This window comes from Gopherus flavomarginatus, chromosome 13, assembly GCF_025201925.1.
Source record: "Gopherus flavomarginatus isolate rGopFla2 chromosome 13, rGopFla2.mat.asm, whole genome shotgun sequence".
NCBI classification, from domain to species: domain Eukaryota; kingdom Metazoa; phylum Chordata; order Testudines; family Testudinidae; genus Gopherus; species Gopherus flavomarginatus.
In genome coordinates, this window is record NC_066629.1 from 21,871,317 (window position 1) to 21,898,351 (window position 27,035).

General features: G+C 41.8%; 1 protein-coding gene across 7 annotated transcripts in view; it reads right to left on the minus strand.

Moving 5' to 3' along the window:
- ARHGEF12 (Rho guanine nucleotide exchange factor 12) overlaps nucleotides 1–27,035 on the minus strand; it is a 92,959-nt gene that overhangs the window by 47,234 nt on the left and 18,690 nt on the right. For 4 of the 7 annotated variants that reach the window (XM_050921928.1, XM_050921929.1, XM_050921927.1 and 1 more), the window contains exons 2-4: nucleotides 8,874–8,897; nucleotides 8,032–8,120; nucleotides 6,394–6,450 (exon numbers count right to left, since the gene is read on the minus strand). The exons of 1 other annotated variant lie outside the window; for it this stretch is intronic. In XM_050921928.1, coding sequence (XP_050777885.1) covers nucleotides 6,394–6,450; nucleotides 8,032–8,120; nucleotides 8,874–8,897 — 170 coding nt within the window. The remainder of the gene's footprint in view (nucleotides 1–6,393; nucleotides 6,451–8,031; nucleotides 8,121–8,873; nucleotides 8,898–27,035) is intronic. 2 more of the 7 variants (XM_050921931.1, XM_050921930.1) reach the window with 1 other exon arrangement.

Sequence of the window (27,035 nt, forward strand, 5' to 3'; positions counted from 1 at the left end):
CTCGTCTAACCCAGTATAGCAATTTCTGTGCCTGTGCCAAGGAGGGGAACAAGAGCAAGACTCGACTACACTGTTTCACTCTGCTCTGGCAGGGAGAAAGAATAACCAGGTACAAGTTGGTCACCTGTTCACTTCTATTAATTAAAATACCTTAAACTTAGAACTCTCTCGTTGAGCTATTTAAGAAAACACTGTAATTCTGTTGACTCTTGTACCTCCATTCTTATGAGACTGGGATCTCACCACAATATGTGATCTTGCATTGGATACTTAAACCATTGGCATACAACTCTGATGATCTGGAGAACCGTGACTGACTGGAGTTATGAAAAACCACACCCAAGACGTGTTGCTGGTTGTTTTCAAGGAGCTGCTGTACCGTTGTGACTTAGTATCACAAATGCATGAAATATGGTAATGGAAATGTTGCAATGAACTATTAGAGCAGCATACCTTGATTATGTTGAGTAAGCAGATTTAGTGCGACACAGAAAGAGCAACTATTATCACTGACACAAGTTAATAATGAAGTGGCAGCCTTCAGTCACCTTGCCTGCCTTTATATAATTCATTCCAATCCTTCATGTTTCTATTTCCTTAGTACGAGTCCATGCTTGGAAAGGTGTCTCAAGACCTCACTTGGCTGGAAAGATGGAGGCTGTAGGGGACCAGGTTGTACTACAGATCAATAATTGCATTTATTGCCAAGAGAACACCTTGCATCCATCAACAACTGACCTCATTCCCACTCTAAGCCAGCAGGGGAAAGAAGTGAAAATTAATCTGCGACGGGGAATGAAGAGATGTCACCTTAACTGCGATTTCTCTATTTATTTCATATTATGCAGTTCTCAGCAGGGACTTCAGTTTTTTTTTAAAAAAGGACAAAATTAAGAAAAATCCCTTCTCATACCCATAATAGGGTGAGGGAAAAAAAAAAAACAAACAAAAAACCCACTAAGCTATTGTGCTCTTGGCCTGAGGCCAGATCTCAAGAAAATATTTTAGTTAAGCAGATTTGAGCTCAGCCCATATTAGAAATGCAGAGTTCGAAGGAAAGCCTAGACACTGGCCATTCAGTAAGTGGCACTTGTCCCTCCGATTCATTACCAGACCAATATTACAATGCTAGGAAGAGTCAAGATCCTAGCTTTTCGTGGTCACTGACATTTCATGGTACTTGTAAGGATGTTTGACCTCTGACAGTTTGAACAATTAATTTTCCCTCCTACAAGTTAAAGACTGCAGGAACAGCGAGTCTGATCCATTAAAAACTCTAAAGTGCTTTGGGATCTTTAAGAATGGACAGTTTTATAGAAATGTTAGCTATTACTCGAGCTGGTTGGAAATTTTCTAACTGACTAATTTTTTGATGGAAAATGAAGCGGGGGAGGGGTCAGCAGCAAATCAATATTTTTCCAAATTTTGAACACTTCAGTTTTTGAATGGACCCAAAAAAATTCATTTTGAAATCAGTTCTGTGTAACACTAAACTATATTTGCCTATCAGCACATTTGCTTTACAGGAGCTCTAGTAGTCCTTCAGGAAGCCCAGTCCACAGGCAAGAATGGAGTCTGAACTACATCTTCCATAAAGCAATGCAGATATCTCTCATATTGAGTGGTGGTCATGGGAGTTGTATGTTGCTGGATGCATTATGGAACTTGACCCATAAGGAAAAATGGGGGCATCAGGCTCCTGAGCTACAACTCCCATGATGCAATACACCACAGTGGAAAAATGCAGTTTTATATTGAACAGACTTGAAGCAAAGTGTTTCAGGTAAGTTCAACAAACCAAAACCAATCATCATCATCTCAGGAATGATTAAATATTTTGTTTTAGTCAAAAGTAGCAAAAAATTCTGAATTTCCTTTCCACACAAGTTTTTGAAATGTCAACCTTTTGTCCCAATTTTGCAATGAATAAAAAGGCTGGAATGTCCCACAGGATGGAAGTTTCAAATTTCCCTCAACTCTAGTTCAATTACTTATGGGGGGAGGGATAGGTCATTGGTTTGAGCATTGGCCTGCTAAACCCAGGGTTGTGAGTTCAATCCTTGAGGGGGCCACTTAGGGATCTGGGGCAAAAACTAGTCCTGCTAGTGAAGGCAGGGGGCTGGACTTAATGACCTTTCAAGGTCCCTTCCAGCTCTAGGAGATTGGTATATCTCCAATTATTAATTTAATATTAATTAATGTATGGGTTCTTCACACAAACACTTTAAGATCAGAATTGTTCAGAGATTCTCCCATTAATAGGAAACAGAAGTCATTCCTCCAACTCATATGGAAAGGTTAGTGCAATATATATAGTTTTGATAAGACTTGGTATCGATGGCATTGAACGCCATGCATAATGTTAGCCTGGATATCCTCATTATATACAGGCCTGGAACTTTTAAATCATTACAAATAGGGCCATCTGCTTCCATGGATACAGCACATTCAACCCACGCTCCAAGCCATTTCTGGCCATTGTAAGTGCAATGAAGAGGGGTTTCCAAGTGTCCTTTCAAGGCCTCAGTGGCTGAAAAGACAGAAGCAGTATCATAAAGCCACAAAGGCTTTATGGCTCCCTACATTGGCTTCCTATAGAATCAAATCAAGTTTCAAGGTCTCAGTCCTTGTCTTCAAAGCACTCCATGGTTTGGCCCCACAATATCTGAAAAATCTCAAGTTTTGGGACAGATCGTGGTCGACAATTACGCTCCCCTGGTACAATGGAACTCTTGATGACAAGAGTAAAGCTTGTCTGTGCAGGAGACAGACCTTTCTCCAGGGATGGTCTAGGTCTGTGGAATGAACCTGTCCATGGACCATCACAAATCTCATTACATTTACACTTCTAGCGCAAGATGCCTTTCTTTGACCTTGCCTTCTTTAATGAAAACATAACAGGTACAACTGTATAAATAAATTTTTAAAAAACCACCACCCAAACAGGACACTCCACTGCACAGCCTTCTCCCTCAGGGGGAGGATAAAAACAAGACGTGACAGATGTGTAGTCACATGGATTAATGCACTACCGGAAGGTGCTCAGATAGCCCAGGGACAAGCATTGCACAAAAACAAAAAAAAAAAATGGGAGGACTAAAGTGAACAAAACAGGAAGAGTGAAGAAAATAATCCTCTAGGGTTCCATCAGGCACATAAATAAGGACAAACTATTTTCAGAAGAAAATTAAATGTAACAACCTTCACATCCTAATAGCGGGAATGAGTAAATTATACTCAGTGGGTCGAGTCCGTCGTACGGAGCAATGACCTGCAAAAATACCCATGTCATTAAATGCACAAGAAAAGAGACTCTGTGGAAGAAAAAATTCAAGGATGTAAAGACAATTCCCATGATCGCAAAAGCTAATTGGCTAAGCTAGCTGGCAAGGAGCCCAAGATCCTGACTGGTAGTTTTCTATCTAAATGCAGTTTACATGACTAAAATTACACTCCATGAAAGAGACATAAGAAATACGCCAAGAGATTCAGTTGCATTATAATGGCACTGAACAGTACTAAGATACAGTTCTCAGACCACACTGGGAATCTTTTACTGTCATGTTCACAACTTCACTGAATACACAGTCAGGAGAAGGGTAGTTGGATTTATGAAGCAGAAAGTCAAACATTTTAAGTTAGCTCTTTCAATTTCTAGACATGAGAATGGTGTTGCCTGCCTAATTCCCCAACCCACTGAAAAGAGTTGCTCAAGGACCCTTGGCTTATTGCTACTTCAAATAAGAATTTCAAGAGAGTTACAAACACACACACACACATATACATATACATATACATCAAAGACACCTCATTTTCCTGTTGCCACTCAAGAGATTTCTATTACTAAGCGCCCAATGGCAAGCCAGAGACAGCATTAATATCCACTTACTAACAAAAAAATATTAGTTCAGTATTTCTGCTTGTAGGCTCTTAAAAAGTTTGGTCCTATCCAAAGCTAATAGCAGGCTTCTCCACATGTATCACAGGGCTGGGGAAGGTAGAGAACGAAGAGAGAAGTTAGGGTGAGGTCCAACACAGCAAACGGCCACTGGAAAGGAAGGAGGACTGGAAACTGTTCTCCTAGCTCCTGGCCACAGACTGAACATCTGCAGGAAATTTTGGCGGAAGTAAAGGCTTAAGTCAGGAAGTCATCTTTCTCTATGAAGACATGAAAAGCCAGGACATTGTACAGAGTGAGCAAGTAGCATAAACACAGATACATTCCACTAGGCATACCAAACATTTCCTGTAATTAACAGGGAACAGTCTGACTATATGACGGTTAAGCAGCTTTAGACAAAAGTTAGTTGAGGTTCAAGGTATTTGGATATGGCCAGCATGGCTGCTGGGTCACTAGCTAGCCAGCATTCACTCTAGAGAAGCCCTGGCTAGCTAGGAACCGGTAAAGAGTTCCACAGTACTAGTTTGTCAGCTGAAACATTCTAAAATGCTTATGTCTGGTCTTCAGGCAAGTAGTTTCCTTGTTCCTTCCTTCTGGAGATGGAAGATGTGCATACAGCTACAGCAGGGCAGGCCTGACATCGGCTTCCAGCGGCACCCAAACAGCCCATACTCTCTCAAGACCAGCTTCAGATCCCTAAGGAAGGTGCTGTAGCAATCTGGGGAATAAGTTCGTCTCAAACAAATCAATATTTTGTTTTGTGAAATATTTATGGTTTTAACTTTCAGTGTCTATCAGAACCCCCATTTTGGGAGCAGAAACAGACTATCTGGGAAGCTGAAACAGGGCCATCAACATTGGACACTTCTATCTTGACTGGACACTAGGATTGCTACTGGTAGAGCCACTGACGTAGCTACCTCTGCCTGAAAGCAAATAGTGAGAGGTCAGAACATGGAAAATCCTCAGTGGAAGAACTGAAAAGGTGTCTCCTACTTCTTTTAAAGGGACCAGCTCCTTTGCTTAGAGCACGTGTCAATTTTCAAAAACAAGATGGTGGCAGGAGGGGCATGCCTTTTCCTAAGGACTTTTGGCGTGGGAGTGAGGGATTGTATTCTGGCATTTGTTTTGCCTAGATCTGTACCTCTCCTGCCAAGACTGAAGAAAGAGTGCATTGAAGAAATTCCTGTGCAAAGCCTGTGTTCCTTACTTTGTCTACCATATGTCCCCAAAAAGTTAAATTACAAAATCAGAGGAGCCACAGGAGGAGAAACTCTGGGGGAGCATGCATAAGCAACTCTAAGGTTTGGAAAGTCTTGGTACTGATCTTAGGACGTGGCTTTCTGCAGTGCAGTTGCCCTAGTCCCAAGGAAAGATTTCAGGTAGGAGTCTGCACCCGTAAGTACTTCCTAGAGGATCACAGGCTTTGCCTGGGCAGCTCCAGCTCACTTGGAAGCATGCAGGATCCAAAGGTTGGTCCACTTATCACAGTCAGATGACTGTCCACTACACAGCCTCAGCTAGGTCGGTGACAGACGGACAGTCTACCATCCCGATAGGTCTCAGACTCATACCAGCTGTAAGCCCAGCTTACCTTTTGACTACCTATCTACTGCTCTCTTTAGGAGTGCTAATACCACAGCAAGCCACAAGCATACTCTGATGGAGGAGAGGACACAGTCAAAAGACAAGCACTCCTGAGGGAAGCTAGAAGGGGAAGATGAGGAGCTATGGGCTATGTGGTAAATGGTCTTCCTTGAAAGATCCTCTGTCATGGCACATCTTGGGGGTGAACTGGGAAATATAAGACGACGTGCGCTTTCCCTGGCAGAATCATGTGCTGATTCACATTGGCCTGAAGAGCCAGAGAATACAAGGGTGCAGCAAGATGGGAGTTCAAGGAATGCAGCCTTACCAGGATGAAGCAAATAGAGTGAATGTTCTCACCAAGATAATATTAATGTGATCAATTTAAATATCTGTACAGTTAAATTCCCCTGCCAAACCCATGAAAGGGATTTATGAAGAACTGTTTCTCCATTTTACCAAACTGAAAAAGTGAAACTGCAAATCATTAAAAAATAAAATCCTGCTATCCCAGCCAGCTGAAATCTTCATGGTTAAAACAAGATGCAGACAGTTCTGCATGAGCACCACATGCTTGAGAGTCCAGTCTGACTTAAGTGTGTTGATACACTGCCACGACTATTTGGTGGTAGGGAGATTCTCCAAACACAGCAGGTCCAGCAAGTTTTCCCAACTGGTAACAGAAGACAGGAGAATATAGAAGACAGTCTACGCTTTCTACACATGGGTTAGTATCCAGCAGTTACATGCTTGCACATCTAAACCACATTAAAAACGCAGCTTCCCTCTCCCTACTGCGAAACAAGCCATGCAGAGCAAGTAAAAGCCAAAGGCCTCGGGTGCATAGGCGGAAAGCATGGAGCAGACAGGAAAGATGCAAGGCTGGAGCGGCTGCTTTAGCTTACCATACGTCTCGGATCTACTCTCCTCCGAGCTAGACTTTGTCTTCTTGGAGGAGCTATCTGCACAAGAGCAGGAAAAAAGGAGAAAGATATATAGAAAATATGGAGACTAAACATGAGAAAAAAAAAACTTCAAGGAAAAAAAAGAATGATTTATATGATCAGGTTAAAACGTGCAAAACACAAATAGGGTATGAACAACAAACAGGTGATAACACTTGGAATAAGTGTGAATAGTGCCAGTGTGAACAACACAGGTAACCTCGCACTGGGGAGGGTCTACCACAGAAGACAAAAGTGCAATAAACCAAGTTCTCTGTGCCAACAAGTGAATTAGAGAAGTTACTCTAGATAAAAGTCTTGGGGGCATACAGACCCCAGAGCCATTCATCTCTACCATAGAACAGCTTGCACATATGAAAGTGCACAATGCTTGGAATCCATCTTTAGAAAGGCATGAGTATTTGGGAGGCTAGAATGAAGCGTTTATCTACCCGACTAGACCACAGATACGTTAATGCTAGGGCAGAGCAACAGCCCTTAAAAGCAACAGAATGGGTACTGGGATTAAAAGGTCCCAGGAACATGTGCTTTGCTTTCCAGGCAGCCAAATTCTAAACCTTAAGTTCAAAATCCTGTGACGACCTTCCACGCAACCCAAACCAAAATATTTTACTTTTACCTAACCCTAAAGAGAATTGACACACTCATTAATCTCCCACCACCCCCGGAAAAGTGCACGTCAGAAGCCCATTTTAAGAAACCACGCAGCTAGTGGCAGAAACGTTACAACATTGTTTGCAAACAGTAGCTTGATCCACTCTGTGCAAGAAAACTTCCTTCATATCCCAGTCTACCAACTTCTGATTCTACTCTGATCTGTTCCACAGTCCCTAGAGAATAGCAGGACCAGAGTGCACAAACATGAGAAACACTGCATGGGGCCAGCAGGCTTACACGCAAAAGCCTGTCAGACAGTTTTAAGAACACACAGCAGTCACTGGGTTAGTGGTTTAGGGGGAGAGGAAACAATCTTTGCCTGCAGTCCAGTACCCAAGACAGCATTAGACTCTGATACTAACAAAGATGGTCCAGATTTCACAGAAGGGCATAGAAAGAAGAAACAGAAACAATGGACACCACGTCCATCAAACTTCAGTTTTATTTAAAAATTCGAGTTCTTGAGAGTGCAGCTTCATCCTTAAGGCTGCAGAGAGGGTTCAAAACCCACTGGAACTGGAAGTCAGTTGCTGCTGTGACCACACAACCTTTTACGTATTCGCATTTCCTCCACCAAGTAAGACCAGCCACAAGCTAAAATATTTGTTTCCTGAACATTTGGGCTATTTATTTTATTTCTTAAAAATAAATAATTTAGGTCATTTCCTGAGGTTACTGGTCTAGATTAATTTTTGCGCAGATGAAAGTCACCTTGTGCAAGGTGATGCCAAATTCAGTTGCCTACCTTTGCTGCAAAGTCTGGGTATAATATTGAAGAGATAAAAAAACCAAAACACACACAACTTTGCAATCTAATAGAGAACAATAGCTCCTGAACATTATGCCTGGTAGAGCTCATTTACTCCAGCCCCCAATAACTTTTAAATCCTTCACTCATCTGGGAAGTTTTGAAGCCTTTACCTGTCGGATCAAAGTCGTGTGCACTACTGCAGCGTTCAACCTTCTGTTTCTTGTCAGCTGGTGTCTCTCTGCTCAGAATGCTGCCATGCCTATGTCAAACAAAAGCAACTGATTTTGGATCACTTCACCATAGGACCCTCGGTTATAGCTAAAACTTTACCAAGAAACTTCAAGTAACCTCAGTTGAAAAAAAACACAAACAAAAACAAAGATACTGAGAAGACATTAAGCAACATTTAAGTTAACAGTCAAAGATCGACACCAAATTCTGAAGGGGAGAAGAAATTCTCTCCCTCAGATAAAAAGTGTGTTTAACCTTTTACCTTTCCAAGTGTTAAAAGCAATTAAGCTTACTGGTCATGTAATTTGCCAAATTTCACTTTACAAATGAAGCCAATTTATAATTTACAAAGGGGCAAAAGAGCATCCAAAAATCATCAGTTCCCCCAACCCTGCCTTAAAACTTCATTTCAAAATGGAGACAAAGATTTAAAACAAAAAGCCTTCATGTAGCCAGAGTCACTTTCTAGGATCATCTCAAGTCTCAGATAAGTTGAGTTGGTACCATTAGCATTTTTGCTATGCACAACACTGAACCATGCACTATAAAAGTGTCACCAGTTATGTTTTGAGCACTCGTTTCTACTGATTCCAAGGCCAGAAGGGATCACTGCCACCATCTAGTCTGACCTTCTGTAGAACCACAGACCAATTTGTGCACTTCCTTTACTTAAGTGAGCTATGGACACGGCTTCAAATATTTTTTTCAAGTAATTTTATAGTGAAAAAATGTCATCTTGAAGCTTGTAGTACAGCAGGCAACCAAACTCCCATCATCTTACCTTGTAGGTTTTTTGAGAGGAAACCTGAAAAAAAAAGAAAGTGTAGTGAAATACATTTTGCTTCTTAATATCATAGTTAACGTTAATAAAGACATTTTGCACATCTGTAATGCCTTTCGTAAGACGATCCTCAAGTCCTTTACCTTGCTAACTAAACAACATAACTCCCTCTTTGAGCCTTTACTATGCTCATTTTACAGTTGGGTAAACTGAACTAAATCAAGTTTAACATTTACCCAAGGTCTCACAGCTAGCCAATGGCAGATCTGGGGTTATAGAACCCTTGAATCCAGTACCCCAGGCCCATACCTCCCAGAGCATCCTCTCTCATAAAAGGAGAGGAAAGGATGGAAATCAGCAATTTAGACAGTGAGGCAAAGAAATCCCTAGAGATTCTGGAGACCTAGAGATTCTGTTCCTAGCACTGCCATACAATTCCCATGTGTGACCTTAACTTCTATGTGCCTCAGCCTCCATATCTGAAAAATGGTAATAATACTTCCTGAACTCTTAGCAGTCTTAGGAGGCCAAATTCAATACTGTTTGTCAAGTGCTCTTAGATTCATGTCTGGAAAGCCGTACAGAAGTGAAAAGTAGTATAGTAAGATGGACATAGATCATTTAAGGTCACATTTTGTCCTCAATTGTTTTTCCCTATTGTTACTAGTAACGCTTAGGATTACCACAAATTATCGAGGGAAATATTTTCCTCTCCTCCGTTTGTTTGCTTTGTGCATTTGACAGCACTTAACGCAGAGTTGGTTTTTCCTTTTTTGTCTGGGTTTTTCCACCCAGCAACAGAAGAAAGGAAAAGACAACTAAATTAAAGAAGGAAAATGTAATACAAAAAAACTGGAAGGCAACACTTAACTGATTGCGTTTTAGCTAATAGATTTTAACCGAACCAAGTTCCTTTAATAAAATCTGCTCAGTTTCCCGTGGAAAAGTTGTGTGTCAGAAAAAAAGAAAGGCATTTTACTAAAGCAGGCCAGTCCTGAGACTAGCATTTCCAACCTCAGATCCAATAAGCAAGTTGAAGAACCCTGAGCCCATCAAACTGACTAACTGGGCCACATTCAGAATCAACCTCCTCTCCCAAATGGTTCTCCGGACTAGCAAGGAGTCTCCCCACACAAGATGACTATTTACAAGCTGCTTCATGCTTAAAGTTTTCTGTTTCCCAAGGGAAAAAAAGCAGTTGACCACCTGCCTTCTGCCCAGTACCAAATGCATCTCCAGTGGCCTAAACAGAAAGTGGCACCACCACAATTACTTTAAAATGGTAATTAAATTCAACCTGATCTTATCACTCACCTAATCCCTCTTTTCAGGTAAAAGGAACCCACATAAAAATGTGTACACAAACACAAAATGCCCACGACCTGTGCCAATCCTCTACTCAAGCACACTGCTATAAACAAATCCATCCCTTCTCACAAAAGGGTGACAGAAGGGGAACAAACTCAAATTACAACTCTCCAAAGGAGCATGTTTTCCATTAAAAAGACATACATACACCAAGCCAAACACACTGGCTGTAAATACAGCAACAAATCCAAATAAAAGGCTGTGAAGATCTAAACATTGAGAAGGCAATATTGGTTTCTCCTTCCCAGAAAAGTTCAAGATCCTTGCTTGAAATTTAACTGTGTCCTATCTGAAAGGCTAAAATAAGAAATGCTTACTCAGCTCAACCTCTCCCCATTCTGCTCCACCTGGACAGTTCGTTCTCCCACTCTCAGTCTTTACATCATCCCTGGCTGGCTGGCATGGAACTAGTTGTGTATAATGAAGGAGACAGCCTTGACCCCAGTGCAGAGGAAAGGTGAAGGTGTTTCAAGCAGCTCAATCTAACCTAGTACTACAGATTCAGTGATCAACTGAGATGCAACAACAAAGGGTCTGACAACAGTAGAATGAGAGGACAGCGGATCTAGGGAAGAGCAGGAGGGGCAAACCATTAGCTTCCCAAAGCCTGATGCAACAATAATTTCTCTTACAGGAGCTTATAGTGTCACAGGGTGTGTCACAAATATTTGAGTGGCATCTGACAGCTGAAGCACTCAAATTTACATTTTGTTATGGTGTTTTGCAAAACCTAATATTAAATAGAAACATTTATATGAAAAGAATTTTCCCCTACAGTGTTTCCAACTCAAAACGTTGTAACATCATACTAGTGCGGCCAGAAAGTGAAATAGATTACAAAGCAAAATAAAACTAGCTCTTTTACGGTTCTTCTTTGCACTTCTCTATCCTCTGCCTAACAGCATGAATGAGCAAAGTAAATTGGAGTTTTAGTAATATAAAAGTGCTACGCTACAAACTGTATTTTCAAAAACAAGTCCATTAGCATGTATTCTGGGTTTTCCTATAATTAAGGCCCTGATTCAGCCAAGTTCCTAAGTACTAGCTTAACTTCAAGCACATCAAGAGTCTCATTGAAATCAGTGGAACAGCTGATGCGCTTAAAAGTTAGGCATGTGTTTAAACACCTTGCTGAATCAGGCAGGGTCCAAGACTCAGAGCATACCTATACGACAAGCAATTATTAGCCAGCGTTCACAATGGGCCTACTCATCTGGGCAGAAATGCTGCCAGAGAAGAAAGCAGATTGGTTTATTTTCCATGGCTTTCAGCACTAATCCTGGGATTGCACGAACACAGCGTTCATCACCTTTAGCCTCTGTCTTTCCCTCATGAAAACTCCACTCTCCAGAACAATGCTGCATGCGTCAAGGGGTGCACTGTTCCAGAAGGATTCTGGGATAGATTACCGGAAGCTCCTCAGCCACTGGCTGCAAGCCAATTTCCTGAGTTTCTTTTTGAGAGAAAAAAAAAGAAGGAGGGAGGGAGGGAGGGGGGAGAGGAGAGGAAAGCAGGGCAGGCAGCAGGTCATGATCATAGTGAAGCCTCTCAAGCCTGTGAGTACCCTGCAAACTCCTTAGAAATACAAAGAGATACAAGGAGACCGCGAAGTTCTTTCCTCCAGTGTACAATCACTGCATTTCTGCACTGAATTACTCAACTTTACTTCAGAACTGTCTCGTCAAGCTAACAGGACTGCATTCAGCACAGGCTAAGGTTTCTCCTCTTCCCACTGCGAATAACCCCTCGCATTTCTTGGTTTGCTGAATCACTTCTGTACTATAGAAATAGGCACAGTATAAGAAATTAGACTGAGAAATGATGCATATTGAAAGTACATCAAAAGAGATTCCAGAATGATGCAGACAGAGCTGCCACGTGACGCAGCATGATTTGAAATATCTGATTTTCTTGCACTCTGAGGTACCGTCAAACATGCACCAGAAAGCGTCAGAAAGATCTCTCTTTCAGGGAAATAGGGAGGAAGGGTGCTTAACTGAGAGGCAAAGATAAAGCACTAAGTGATTAATATAACTGTTTTTCTCTGCCAGATGCCCACCACAGTCTGCAGGTATTGAGAAAGTGTTCACATGGTTAACTCAATTTTTATTTTATGTTCACCCTTCATCCCACAAAAGCCAAAAAGTTGTTCAGATGTAGTGCTGAAAGATCACCTTGAACTCACTCCCTTATGCCCAAACAACATAGTAGATTGTGCATTTCACCTACCATTGCAAACCCACTACAGGCTGAGATTCAACTCCAAATCTGACTGATAAAAAAAACTTTGTGGACGTTTTGTCTGAAGTGCCGTTGTGCATCAGCACATTTTCAAACTAGGCATTCTGCCCTCTTTCTGACTCCTAAATACCAGAAGTGATTAAGAACCATATCAAATTTCATTTTCAAGTCACTTAAAATCACTTGATTTATTTGACTTAACCTGTCAGACTATTAAAAGTATGCCTTTATCAGCCATAAGTATGTTAAGTAAAATAAGTTAAGTAACGAGCAAATTTAACTAAAAAACACACAACCTGCAATATTAGAGACTGAAAATTACACTGCTCTAAAGTATCTCTCAGACACACACACACACCCACCCACCCCCTGCACTGGACCAGAGCCTAAAAACCACCACCTAAGCCAAGAGAAAAAAAATAGTTTTAAGATTGTGTGTGTCAAAATACACCAGGGCTAGGAAGGATTCCCAGCTTTCCAGCAGTACAAAGCATTCCATTCTAGCCCTGAACGTTGAAAATATATCAGGCCATAAATAGCACATTGTTCAGAGAACCATGTCGAGTTTTAGTTTGGTTTGATTTCTAGCCAGATTTTAGTACCTGCTTTCTCAAAAACTGATCAAAGAACAATATTTTGATTCAAACTTGGGCCCCAAACTTAGCAAAACATATGTATTTGCATAACTTTAGCCTCATTTACTTCACTCGGCCTACTCACATGCTTAAAGTTAAGCTTGTGTGGTAGTTACTGCTTGCAAGACTGTAACCAAAATTATTACAGCTTGTGCTGGTATGAGTAATTTATAACATGAAATTTGCTCAACAGGGACAAGCAAAAACTGCTTGCTTGGACAGAAATAATCTTTAATAAGGAGATGAATAGTAGCACTGAAACCGTCATGGTTACTTAATAGTAGTCATTTAGAAAAAGTTGCTTTTTGCAGAACCCTAAAGAGGAGAGGAGGGGGGGAAATCACAAAGCCATCTCACTTTTTCCCCATGAGGTAAAAGTGCTGAAAGAGAAAAGAACGAACAACTCCAAGAGTTGTTCTGTTCTAAACAGAGGCTATTTAAAATGGCACCTTGTTACCCAATAGCAGGTTATCACTGGGTATTATTAGTCAATAATGAGATCTCAGTAGATATTTAGGAGTTGCATCTGCTGTCTTTAGTAACAAAAAGAGTAAGGTTTTAGTGCTCTCTCTTCCATTTAGTCCTGCAGAGCAACTGCAGCTCAGAGAGGGAGCTGGATTCTGTTCTGGCTCATGTATGTACCAGCAGATCTGGTCATTAAGATTTAACTGCTAGACTAAATTTGACTCTCACACTCATGCCAGACCACTGAACAGCCTGCACCATCTTTATTACTTGTGTATCTTCATCAGACACTTCAAATTTGACTCTGACCCCAGATCGAGTTTAGAGTGCTGGTGGTCAGGAAAAAAAATAAGCTGTATTTTAACTTGTAAACTGAGCACATCTGAACTGGAGTCTTCGAGTTACAAACATGGAAGACTGATGCCATTTCATAGTAATTTTTCAGACTAGATCTCCATTTAAAAACAAAAAAAGATTTGTGCTATTCTCACATTTTAAGTACTTTCTCTAAACTGAGGAAGGCATTTGTTTGCTGAATTTCAAAGCCCTGAGAAGACTAAGCTTACAGGATAGTGCCCAAACAACCTGAACTACAGCAGCACCATTATGACCTTAACATACAGCTAAAGGCAGTCCTCTGTCACAACAAAGCTGGGTGAACATGTTCTGTATAAGAGGGATGGCTGAGTAAGAGGAACTGATGAGATTGCAAATGACAGGTGGACAGAGAGAAATGCAGATGTGGCAAGTGGCCAGCTATTAGAAACCAAGAGAGAATGCAGAAAGAAATATGGCATTTCACTGCACTACCCATAAACCCCTGCTGCGACCATATCAGCTTATCTAGGTTACTTTCACTAGACACCGCTGACCCAGTGCAGAAACCATCTATGACTTAGAATTTATCCATTTAAATATCAGTTTCCTAGGTGCAGTGTCCCCTTTGCCACCATCACCAACAAAATGTTGTGCTCTGCTTAGACATGTGGGAACCATAGTCTTCTCCTGAACAAAATCTGGCAGCTCTTCAGGACAAGGAGTTTCCAAATGTAGGCTGCAGAGAAGAAACTGAGCTAGAAAGAGTGGCCAAGTGGTAGACATTGCTAGGACCCCTTGCAGCCATATAGAGATCTGGTACACTTGTGGTAAGGGGGAGGGAAACTGAACTGAGTGATAAAGAAAAACATCCATGTTATTTTAGTAGGAGTCCAGAGCAGCCGCCACAGCTGACAGAATGACTCATGGAAGAATCGCCCATGGCATTATTAGCTTTAGATTAGATCCATTCACAGAACTGTCAGTAATCTCCACCTTCCATGCAGGAACATAGGAAACTAATGACTGAAGAAGGCCGGAAAGCCTGTCCAGTTCAGTCCCCTTGTGCTGACCTCATACAATACTCTTTCCCCCACACAATCCCATTAGCGTCAAAGGGAGTTTTGCCCAAGTAGAAAGCCAGTAAAGATCTCAGGATTTGGCTCATAGTATTTTTAGTTTTAGATTCCACTGTGTTTTGCTTTAATATGGTAACATTCCTGTGGATTGCTGCAGCGACCTTTTCACGTTATGCCGCTGAGGGTAGTTTATGCATTTTTAAGTTTCAAAAATAAGCACCTCACCATCATAGTGTCAGACAAACTATAAAAATCCCTCAATAGCTTTCCTGAAATGCCTATTATATGAGTAAAGTTAAAGAGACTACTAACGGATGCTAGTATTGTTTTGGCAGCAAAACTAGCAGGAATGAAGTAGAGCAAAATCAATCAAAAGTTAAAGGCAATAAATAAATATGCCTTCCTCAGAGCCTTGAAAGCTACATGACTGTCTCCGATGGATCATGAGGAAAGGAGAGATTCCCAAAAGGTGGGGACTCCCCATGGGAAAAGTCCCAACACCACTACTAGCAAAAGCACCCTACCCCTACAGGGAGATATAATCTCTGATAAGTAGGCTCAGAACGTTTGGGATTTTCAAAAACAATGCTGCTGGCAGCTTTGGAAAAGTGGTTAAACTGGCGCACGCTGGGGGTGGAAATGTTCATTGCTGTGCAGCAGTGCCACAGACCTTGGCAAGCTCTCTCTTCACAGCTGCCAGGAGATATGGGGAGGGGGCGGGGAGAAATAGAACAGGCAAAAAAAGGATTAAACAACAGAAGGGAGGCATCAGTGCTCTTCAAGAACTTCATGTAAAAAGAAAACAATGCCTTGGTTTCCACACCAGAAGCTACATGAAAGATAGTAATAATGCTGGTGGGATATCTTTTGCCAGCTTTGGGAAATAACAGTACAGATAGATGTATTCAGCTTTAAAAGAGGTGTATAACAAATGGAGAAGGAGAAATGGACTAGTGGAGGGGTGGGTGTCCAGAAATACTGTTAACTTACTGCAGTTTTGCAACTGTTCTTAGTCTCTTCTCTTTGGGCAACTTTCCAGTGTGGGTTAATGTTTCTCAGAGCAGTATGGGTTAGGGGAGGGGAAAGGAAAAGCATCTCTAGTCAAGTTTCATCCACAGTTCAGCCATTCAGTACCACACCAGCCAAGTGCTTCAACTCTGTTCCATGACACAAGCGTTTGGATTTTTCCAAGAGCTGATGTCAGGGCTTTTCATGGAGAAAGAACTGCATTTACAGGACAGGCAAGGAAGGAGGGTTTCCCCAGCAGCTATTCTCAATGTGGCCTTTGTGCTGTTCTGCTGCTGAAGCCAGGACCCTGCGAGAGAGCTTTTAGTCACTGTAGAAATTCTGCTAATGGGAGGGGACATTTTCAGCATCAAATACTGTTCTTCCACTAGTGCCCAGCTTTCAAGGCTTAGAAGCATCACAGTTTCTCCATCTACAGGACTTGAAGTTACAGTCTTTTACTAGTACAAGGACAACTATGGTCTAGAATCTGCACTACTGGGTAGCTATACAGAACAAACCATAACTACAAAATACAAGAGATAGTAATGTAACAAATGGCTCTGTTTTCCCTCATCCCTGAGGCTTTATAAATGAAGCCTGAAAACAAGAGATTCAAGCAACAGTGTCAGGTTCCTCTAGGGAAAATGATGCAACAGAGACCCACAGCAAAACTCCATTCTGAAATCATTCTGGAGCAAAGGCTCCCGAACTATGGTCCATGGACTACCACCAGTCTGTGGAGCACATGCCGGGGTTAGGGAAAGATGTGACTAGTCACAGGCTCACCTTTTTTCTGTGTGTGCGTGTGTGTGTGTGTGTGTGCGTGCGCACGCAACACAAACAGATGGAAGGGGGTGACAAAATGAATTTGACACACGTGATCAATTATTTTCAAAAAGGACAACCACTTGCTTAAAATTACTTTACCTGAAAGAAATTGCTGTAGCTAAGATAGAGATGTTATGCCACTGTCAACTGGCAAGCAAGCATCCACAAGACTTGTCCATTTGCTGCAAGCATCCACTGCATTGCATATTGAACCAGTAAAATAAGACGGCCAAGCCCTTCAAATCTAGGAGTAAAGCCTGCTTTCTTAAGCCAAGATTCTCAAACCTACAGAATTCATACCTCCCCCTTACCTCTTAACACCAGAAGTCAATTCTATAGTATCTGGTTTGGTTCTATTGGAAAGGCTCTGAAAAAAGCCCTTTTCCATTTGCACTTCTTGGTAATATGAGTTTCTGCTCATGGTGAAAAGCCCAATTTACACCTCTCAGGAATGCAACCAATACCTGTGTTGTATTTTTCTCGCTCCAATATCCATTAATAAGAACTAATTTAAAAATTCCCACAACAGATGGCCCCACTGCTCAAGGACCACAAAGCAACTAAGTTCCTTTAGAAGACACAGCCAGGCAGTCAAAACTAGCTACAGTTTAGAAAGGCTTATGCTCAAATAAATTTGTTGGTCTATAATGTGCCACAAGTACTCCTGTGCTTTTTGCAGATACAGACTAACACGGCTGCTACTCTGAAAAAAGGCAGGTTAATTACTGTTGTTTGCTTTGCCTGATAATAATTGCAATAGAAAGCTGGTTCACAAGAGACACTCCTCTGCTACTCCTGCATGAGCACCCAGCCCACCCACCCACACTGTGCCAGGCAGTTTTATTCTGCTAAACCAACCATTGGAAATCTAAAGCATTCAAATGCCATGGGATTTGCTTCCACCCAATACATGCACAAGGGCTTGGAGATCAGTCATGTTGCCCCAGTGTATCATGCAGCTTGTGTGTTTCATTAGAGACACGGCCTAGTTTCCTTATTAATGCTGTATCTTCCTTGCAGCTGTGGCAGACTAGCAACAAGTGTGAAGACAGCTTTTAAAACAGCAAAGACATAGGTTGGAAGGAGAAAACATGTCACATGTAACATCATATTTTGAAAGCCAAATTTTCTATATGCTGTCTCAAATATCAAATTTTGCTTTTGTGATTGTGCGCAAGTCTGAAGCCCCTTTGAAAATCTGTCCCTAAATACACATCTTATTAGGTAGTTGGTATAACCAACATACGTACCTACGGCAGAACAAAATCATACACAGACAGTACACTCGACAGACTCATTCATCACATCTGTCCTATACGAAAGTCCTAGCCACCAGTGAGGAACTGTGTTACCCATCACTGGTACACTCAGGGCAGCAACTAATAGACCAGGCTTGCTTATGGTTGCCAACTTTCTGACTGCAAAAACCGAACACCCTTGCCCTGTGCCCTCCCCCGCCCCTTTTCCAAGGCCCCAGACCCTGTTCATTCTATTCACCCTTCCTTCTGTGACTCTGTCTCCCCGACCCTCGCTCATTTACACCAGGCTGGGGCAGGGGGTTGGAGTGTGGAAGGGGTTGATGGCTCCAGCTGGGGATATGGGCTCTGGGGTGGGGCTGGGCATGAGGAGTTTGGGGTGCAGGAGGGGGCTCAGGGCTGGGGTTGGGTGCAGGTTCCAGGTGGCTCCCAGAAGTGGCAACATGTTTCTGCAGCCCACGGTGTAGGTTCGGCCATGGGGGCTTTGTGCAGCACTCACCTGCAGGCCACCCCTGTGCCTAGGGGGCCACAGGGACATGTCACTGCTTCCAGGAGCCTGCCTTAGCCCCACCAACTGGACTTTTAGCGGCCTGGTCAGCAGTACTGACCAGAGCTGCAAGGTCCCTTTTCAACCAGGTGTTCCGGTCGAAAACTAGATGTCTGGCAACTCTAGCTTGCTCCCACTGAAATTAAATGGGAGTTTTGCAATGAATTTCAATGGGAGCAGGTGTAGGCCCCTCTGCAGAGGGACTTTTTAGCTCACAAAGCTCGCCAACATATGGGACTCAGCTCTATTTCCCCTATCCTATATCTAGACACTGATTATACACAAACATCACTCCCCAGAGTTGCCACATTATAGTAATACTTATATACTTTCCATTTTCAAAGTGTGACCTTATCTTTGTGTTTGTCTTTCAGATACTTATTTTTTAGAAAACTTTAGAAAATTTCAGTTTGGTAAGTTGTTTTTCCCCCTTGAGATTATAAACACACATGTAACTTAACTACGCTTAATGTGGACATTTGACTGGAACATTTCCTTTGGTTTGGGAACTTTGACAAAAATAGTGTAATGACACCTTAATTCATAGAGTCATGTTTCAAGGACAGAAGGGACCATTAGTTCATACTGTCTGACCTCCTGTGTGACAGAGCACAGCATTTCCTCCAGTTACTCCTGCACTGAACCCCACAGCCTGTGTTTGACAAAAGGTATCTAAGTCTGAATTAGGAGACATCAAATGAGGGAGAATCCATTACTTCTCTTAGTAGTTTGTTCCAATAGTTTATATATGTTATTGGTCTAGTACCTCAATGCTGGCACATCAGAATTTTTGTGCCAGCCAACCCGGGACTACCTCTTCTCAGCCAGAGGGCAACCAAAGTAAAATGCATCCTCCCCCATGCCCAAGCCCCTCTCCTCCCCACCCACCCCTTCCAAGCCTTAACCCATTTGTCAAACCATGTTCATTTGTCTGTGCTGACTGGATAGCATGCACTTTTATGACCTTTGCAAGAGTCCTAACATTTGCCTGCAGCAATAACTAATCTATACATCATGTGTCCAAAACTAGCCAAAGGCAAAGAGCTCCTCAGTGGCTTCATTTCCACTAGGAAGAAACTGGACACAGACTGCTCCACCAGCAGAACCTACAGCTTAGACAGTCTTGGGAACCATGACCACAGTGCTCTCTAACCTACAGTGTGGGTAATAACACTTCAGTCCTATCTACAGCTTCCACTCTACTGGGTCCAACTTACTGACCATTTCAGAAGGCCTCTGACACATCTTGATATGCAGCCCATTCTTCTACCACTGGTGAAACTGCATTGGTGGTGAGTTAATGCTACAAAGTTGGCTAGCATAGATGCAACCACTGAGGGAGACAGAATAAATGAGACTGTCATTTGTACGCCACAATATTTGAGATATAAACCAAGGGGGGGGAAAAAAAGCATTTTTCAGAAGTGAATTACTTCTCTTTTTTAATCCTGCTAACTTCTCATCCTATTTACTTCAAGACTTTCCAAAAAAATTTCTACCCTGGCACAAGATCACATGAGATGTTTCAGACAGATTCTCTTAGCTCTGGCAAAGGGAGGTAAAGTAGTGTGTGCACGGGGGTGAGGTGGGGCGGGAAGACACACCCTACAAAACAAAGATTGAAATTAGTTTTCCAGCATAACTATTAAGACAATAGTGGCTCTCCCTGGTATCTTATATTTTTGTATAGCACCTACAAACCCAAAGAGAAACAAAACAAATGCACATAATATGCAAATCTACCTTTCACACCACTGAAATGCAGCCTGAGCTAGAAGCCAAGAAGCAAATGACGCACAGCATACTGCATGCGTGAAGAGCACAAATTCTCCAGGTGTATTTAAGCAATGCTTTGCTCCCTCCTATTTCATATTCCCCTTCAATTTATTCTTAAAGAGAAGTTTCAATGCTCAATCTGACAAACTACTGTAAGAAACAAGATCAAACAAGTTCTGGCTTCACTGCAGGATTAAGTCCAGCGTCTTCTGTTGTGAGCTGGGAAGGTGGAAAAAAAGAGAGCAACCAGTCTAGTTCAATAATAATGCCATGAGGTTATAGTAACATCTTTTGGGATGCTCAGAAAGCATGTGACAACAATGTATCAGCACAGGTATAACCATTATACTTCTAAGGACATTTTTATATGAATATTCTCCTCCCCTCCACCCCGAGTTCTCCTGTGAAGCCATCTTAAAAGAAAGCCTTATTCCTGAGAAATATACCAGCTGTCGAGAGGTGGGAGCACTTACATTCCTCAAGACTCGTGTCAGCAGGATGGAGATAATCAAATCATTTGAAAATCGCAGTGTCTGCTTCAAGTTTCAATTCAAGCTTGGCAGAATACATTAGTCCTCAGCACTTACTCCTTATTAAAGGCCCAGTGCAGTGGTAAATTCCCAACTCTCACTGACTTCAGTGAGACAGAGATTGCAACAACATTCAGGATCATGTCCCAATAGTTCTCAGAGATGCCTCTTCATGCCAGGGCCACCTAAAACATTGCCTTGCTGGGAAGTTCCCTTTCTGAACAGAAGCTAAGTGCCTCTTCTATAGCATATTCTGTCAAAGGAAACACAGTGATGTGTTTTTCATACCATCTTCACCCTTCACATCTAATCTATTAATGTATGGATGTTGGGATATGATCAAATGGATACAATGAACCTCCCAGCGCCATCACAAAGCAAGACAGTGTCTTCATACATATCATGGTGCTGACATTACACATTGAATAAACGGTAAAATTATTCAGATTAATGCGGTATGAATTCTGTTCCAGCAGCACTGCCCTGAACAGAGACTGTCAGCTCAGCTCTCTTCCATTGCTGCTTTTGTTTTCAGTAAAACAAGACCCAATTATAAATACAAAAATGGAAATATTATAGGAAACCATTCAAAACATCATCATCTCTAAAATGCTTTCACAAGCACTGAGTGGGAAGTATATCACGGCTATCCAAAAACATCAGATTATCAAATCTCACTTCAGGCAGATCACAAATGCTGGTAAGGCGGATGCTGCTAGCATGCATAAAGGCTTGCAAGCAGTTCAGCATTGAGGACTGACAAGAGGGTAGTGGTGCCTACATTTTTTGCAAGACATCTTTTCTAGCTATCAAAACCTTTGTTCTCGGAGAGACTAAGGCGTGCATTTTCAAAATTAATGCATCTAAATGGTAAATTAAAAACCAACACAAAGAAAGAGCAACTGCAGGATCACAACAAAGAGGAAAGGGCTATTTCATGCACAGTTAATTCTCATCAATATTTCAGGAACATACCTTTTCCCCCTGCCCCCAGCACTCAGAAATGCTATTCTCTACTCTCTCACCATATTCATGTAACAGAGAGAGAGAACAAAGGCTTCCAGACATTACCTGAATCACAGGACAAAACAGCAGACAAGGGAGATCTCAAAAGGCTCATTACCATGGAGTAGAATATCAGGCCCAACTCCTCTTCGAAAAGCACAAGCTAGCCCTCATTTTTGCCTTCTCTTTAAAAAAAATAAAAAATTAAAATGCTCATCTGACATTCCTGGAAAGGCATTTGATTGTTTTACTGACAACAATCTGAGGGATGGGAATAAACTCCACCTCTCCTCTCCCATCTCCTCCCAACCATCATCAACAGAGACCAACACTGCACTACTAATGGACAGGCAGAGAACAGCATCTAATGTACTTCTTTGGGAGAATGCATGCAGCAGGGCAGCAAAGGAGGAGAGCTGGGGTTTAAAACTCAGCATGTCCAAATATCTTGGGACCAAGAGGGATATTAAAAAAAAAAGGAAGTGTCAGATCACTCTACTGAGCTTGGTAACTGAATGAACATGAAATGATGTGCTTGTACGAGACACCCAAATAAGGCTGCGGGGTCTTATCACACATAGCTCTGCCTTCCCCCCACCCCCAACATGCATATCACATGATTTATTTTGTTTACAGACATATTTAAAGGCACCCACCCACAATGATACCTGAAACCACAGAATTCTTCTTCGAAGAATGCACCTTTCCTATTGTTTTCAAGAGAAGGAGGGGAATAAAATCATCTCTCTCTCTTTTCTGGAACGAGAGATCAGCAGGTCAACACAGAGGGTAGCAAGCTCGCTGCACTTTTGGCTATATGACTGGCTCAGCCCTAGGGCAAGAAAGTAGCAGTGAGATGCAGGGGTTGTTTTCTTTTTCTGCCCCAATAATCTAATTAGGTTCCCAAGCAGCACTAGCAGGATAGAAATTTCTTCACGCTACACTGTCTGTTTGTGTTTGATTAATGTAAATCTTCCCAGGGCTCTAATCATGCCACAGGCAATGTGATGGCCAGCGCTCTATTCACAAGCATCTATGCCACTGCAGACAGCAAGAGGAGAGAAGGAAAGGAAAACACTCATTTAAAGCCTTTCCCTTGAAACTGTCTAACGGCACTAACGAGGTTATGATCGTTTGCTCTAAATGCTGTTCCTAACTCAGCTCCACCTATTTCCCGTGTCACTGTGGTTGTCAGAAAGATGGAACTGGCTAGAAAAGTTGTGAGCAACCTCGCACACAAATCAAAAAGGCCCATTCACCACAACTTCAGTGCTCCTCAGCCCAGTTTGTGTCAATACCAAATTGCATTGACAAATTACAATCTGACAAAACCATGATCTCATCATGGCTACAGAAGGAATTAATGTAGGAGGCACAGAGCCAAAAGAATCCACTCCTACCTCTAAATCTATCTGTTCCACGGCTCTAAATATGCAAACAATTCCCATCCATACATTCCCAGGGAATGCATTTTCCATGCTTCTAGATTTTTTCCTGTGGTTTTCATTATAATTTTCTAAAGATTAGTTGCTGTATTTAGTGTGGTCTTCAGCTCTGAGACATGTATCTTATTCTCATTTTTGAGAGATTTCACAAAAGCAAAAAAAGACTCCAGCTCTAACAAGAGGGAAAACACACAAAGATGGCCAGATGCTCAGGAACTCATTGGACAGCACCTCATTGCACACAATCCTAGTCTACCCTAGAGAGCAGAAATGAAACAGCCAGTAATGTTTAACTTGTGCTCTTCAAAACACAAGTGTCTCAAGATATAATGAAATGAGAACACAAAACAAAAAGGGTAAAATCCCAAAGCAGAGCCTGCACATCTACTTTATTTATGTATCACGTGTGCCAGAGAACCACTCTTCCCTTAAGAACTGGAGGAAGGTGTCAAAAGACAGGCTATTTTTAATACTGATTGTTTGTTTTCAAGCCAAGAATTCTTAAATCACCTCCCCCCACCCCCCCGCCACACCCACTAACATTTGGACAAAATCTATGCAATAATAGTAACACCACAATTAGAGTGAATTTACCAAAAACACTTTCTTAGAACATTGATCCTGAGCTTCGGCATCTTTGACCTCACTAAAGAGTTATACTGTGGAAACAGTCACAGCCTACAGCAGTAGAAGCAAAGAGGTCTAGCAGTTAGAGCCCAAAACAGCAAGTCAGAACTCAAGATCCATTGCTGGATCTATTTCCGTCTGTGCACCTCTGTTTGCCTAGCTTTAAAATGGGGATATGTACTTCTGAGGGATATTTGAGATTCAAAATGTGTTTGCAATCCTACAAAAAGTGCAACACTGGGAAGTATTACTACAACCTTGCAATGCTCTACTTGCCCATTCACACAGGGAAAATATTTGTTGTTTTTTTTTTTAATTATGTAAAATATTTCATTTTACATCATTAGTGTAAGGGTCAATAAGCAGATCTTATTCTAATCTATTATTACTATAACTCAGTGGTTATATTTTCAGGCTCCACAAATCAAATAAAAAAGCCCGTGATGGTACCAGGACACAAAATATTGAGTTCTCTTTTCAGTCTGAACCATGAACCCTAAATGCTAAACTACACATCGTAATCTGTAATCCATCAAACTGAACCCCCCCCCAAAATACCTCATTTGAACAAGTTAAATGAAGTTCAGTGCTGTCCCTCAGGACAAGCGGCAAGTAGCATGGGAGTAGGTCATGTTGCTGTACAAGCACACAGAAAAGAGTCTATCACAGGAGGAGATAGAAGCTTCTAGGGGATCTGAGCACAGGATAAAGTGACAGCATCTTGGAGGGTTATTACAAGAGAGAGGAAGACACTGGGTTTAAAGAGAGATGACACATGCATTCTTGAACTCAAAATTCAACGTGCCCGATTCTCATTTACAAGAAGGGTTATTTTACACTTCCAGAGCAGAGGAAAGAGCCTTAGTGTAAGTAAGAATCCGACCAAGTGTGTTCAACACATTCTGAAATACCACATTGCCACCTAAAGCTACAATACACTGGGCAATTTTTGGAACCTAGTTCCCACTCCAACTGAAACAGCCCAAATTTGACAACTTTCAGGACATGTGAGGTTCCCCTTACATACTCATTGTGGGAAAGGGCAAAGTCGGAGCTAATGTTTCTGTGGGGAAGGACTCATTATCCGGCTTGGTTTTCACTGTGATCGGTTATATTCATTTTAGGGCTAGGGAGTAGCTGACAGCTTTACTTCTGGCTGACACTGACAAGAATTAACCACAACTTTTGATTTATAACAATATATTACTTTTCATTACAAAATAAAGGGATTAAAAACTTTTGGGGGAATAAAAGGAGCCCAGAGTGTTCTTCTCACGTTTTATTGCTGCCTCAGGGGATTAAGGCAGATGCCAAGATATGGTGTAAAAGGAAGGGATCCAAGAAGGAACATTCACACACCCCTCATCTTATCCAACAACCCTGCTCCCCAATAGCTCCATCCACTGGTGCCCTCTGTGCCAAATTTAACCTCCTAATCAAACAAATATCTGATTCAGCAGCCCATGATGCCATGGAGCAAAGAGGTTCAGTGCAGCTGGGAGATAACAGAAGTTAGCGATGGCTGTGATTTATCAGATCATTTAGTCCATGTGCGCAAACTATGCAGGGTTGTTTTCTACAATCTAATGTTTCTAGACCCCCGAGGAAAGGAGAGAAAGAATGAGGGCTAAGGGATGCTGCTTTCTTAAAAATAAGGAACACTCCCCCCTAAACTCCAAAGTAGATGTCGCTTATAAGCCTTATAGGTTAGCCAAATTCTATTTTACTTTTCTTTTTTTTCCCCTTTCATCTTTCTGGCAGTTATGCATGTATTTCTAAAGAATGGGGGTCAGTGGTCTCTACAGCTCAGTACCATTTTGCACACATCATCCCTCTTTGTATGTTATTCTACACTCAATAACTTTCATATTGGCCTTTGTTTCTCCCATCGCAGCCTTTACTGATGAGATGTTTTCCTGCTCAGGCACACGAGACATGAACCCTGCAAACAAGCAGCAGAACTCTGCCGGTTTTCCTAAGAAACAGCATTAGCAGCTCTCTGCTGGTTAGGATGGGATATGGTAAATATTTACGCAGAATTCACAGACCTTTACTCCAATAAGGAGCCAAGCATGGGAAAAGAGCAGCTTCCCAGAGCTTCACACAGCGGATGTGGAGAGGTCCCCAAGGAATGGACTCCACATCTCAGCAAAAAGCTGCAGGGCAGCTACTGAGAGTTCTAGTTCTGATCACTAATGCCTCTAGCTTGCCTTATACAACTTTCTGCTGGATTTCTACCAATGTTACAGCACATAAGGCTTGAGTCTGCATGGTACTGAGCGTCTTCAACTTCAGTGCCACTGGAGAGGGTTCAGCACACATCCCAGAATCAAGCCAGTCCTGAAGGAACATCCAACCTTCAGTCACAGCTGTGGCCAGATTTTAAAAAGGACTTTGAAAAATCTGAGAGCATGGAGAAGATACCCCAAAATAATATTTGAGGGATTGCAGTGAGATACTTAAAGAGTTCAAATTGTTTACTTGATCAAAAAGCCAACTGTGAAGTGAGTGACTTGATTACAGTGTGTAAGGACCTTCGCAGGGAGAAAATATTGGGTACAAGGGCTCTTAAATCTAGCACAGAAAGACAGAACAAGAATTAATGGCTGGAAGCTGAAGCCAGGCAAATTCAAGTTAGAAACTACTCACTAATTAGTCACTAATTCACCATCTCTCAATGTCTTCAGATTGAGACTAGATGACTTTCTGGAGTATCTGCTTTAGCTAAAACACAAATTACCTTTCAGTGAAACACAGGTTATTGGGCTAAATATAGGGATAACTGGATGAAATGTCATGGCTTCTGAAATACAGGATGATCTAATGGTCAGTTCTGACCTTCAAAAACAATAAATTAAAAAAAAAAATCTATGAATTTATCGGGGCTGCCCACAACAGAACTCTATTTGGTAACAAGTCACCACCACTAGATAATTATCATGATCAGCTCATTTAAAAAATATATATATGGAGAGAATGTAACAGCACTAATTTGCTCTGTAGTGAGATATTGAGCTAGGGCTGAAATTGAGTCAAG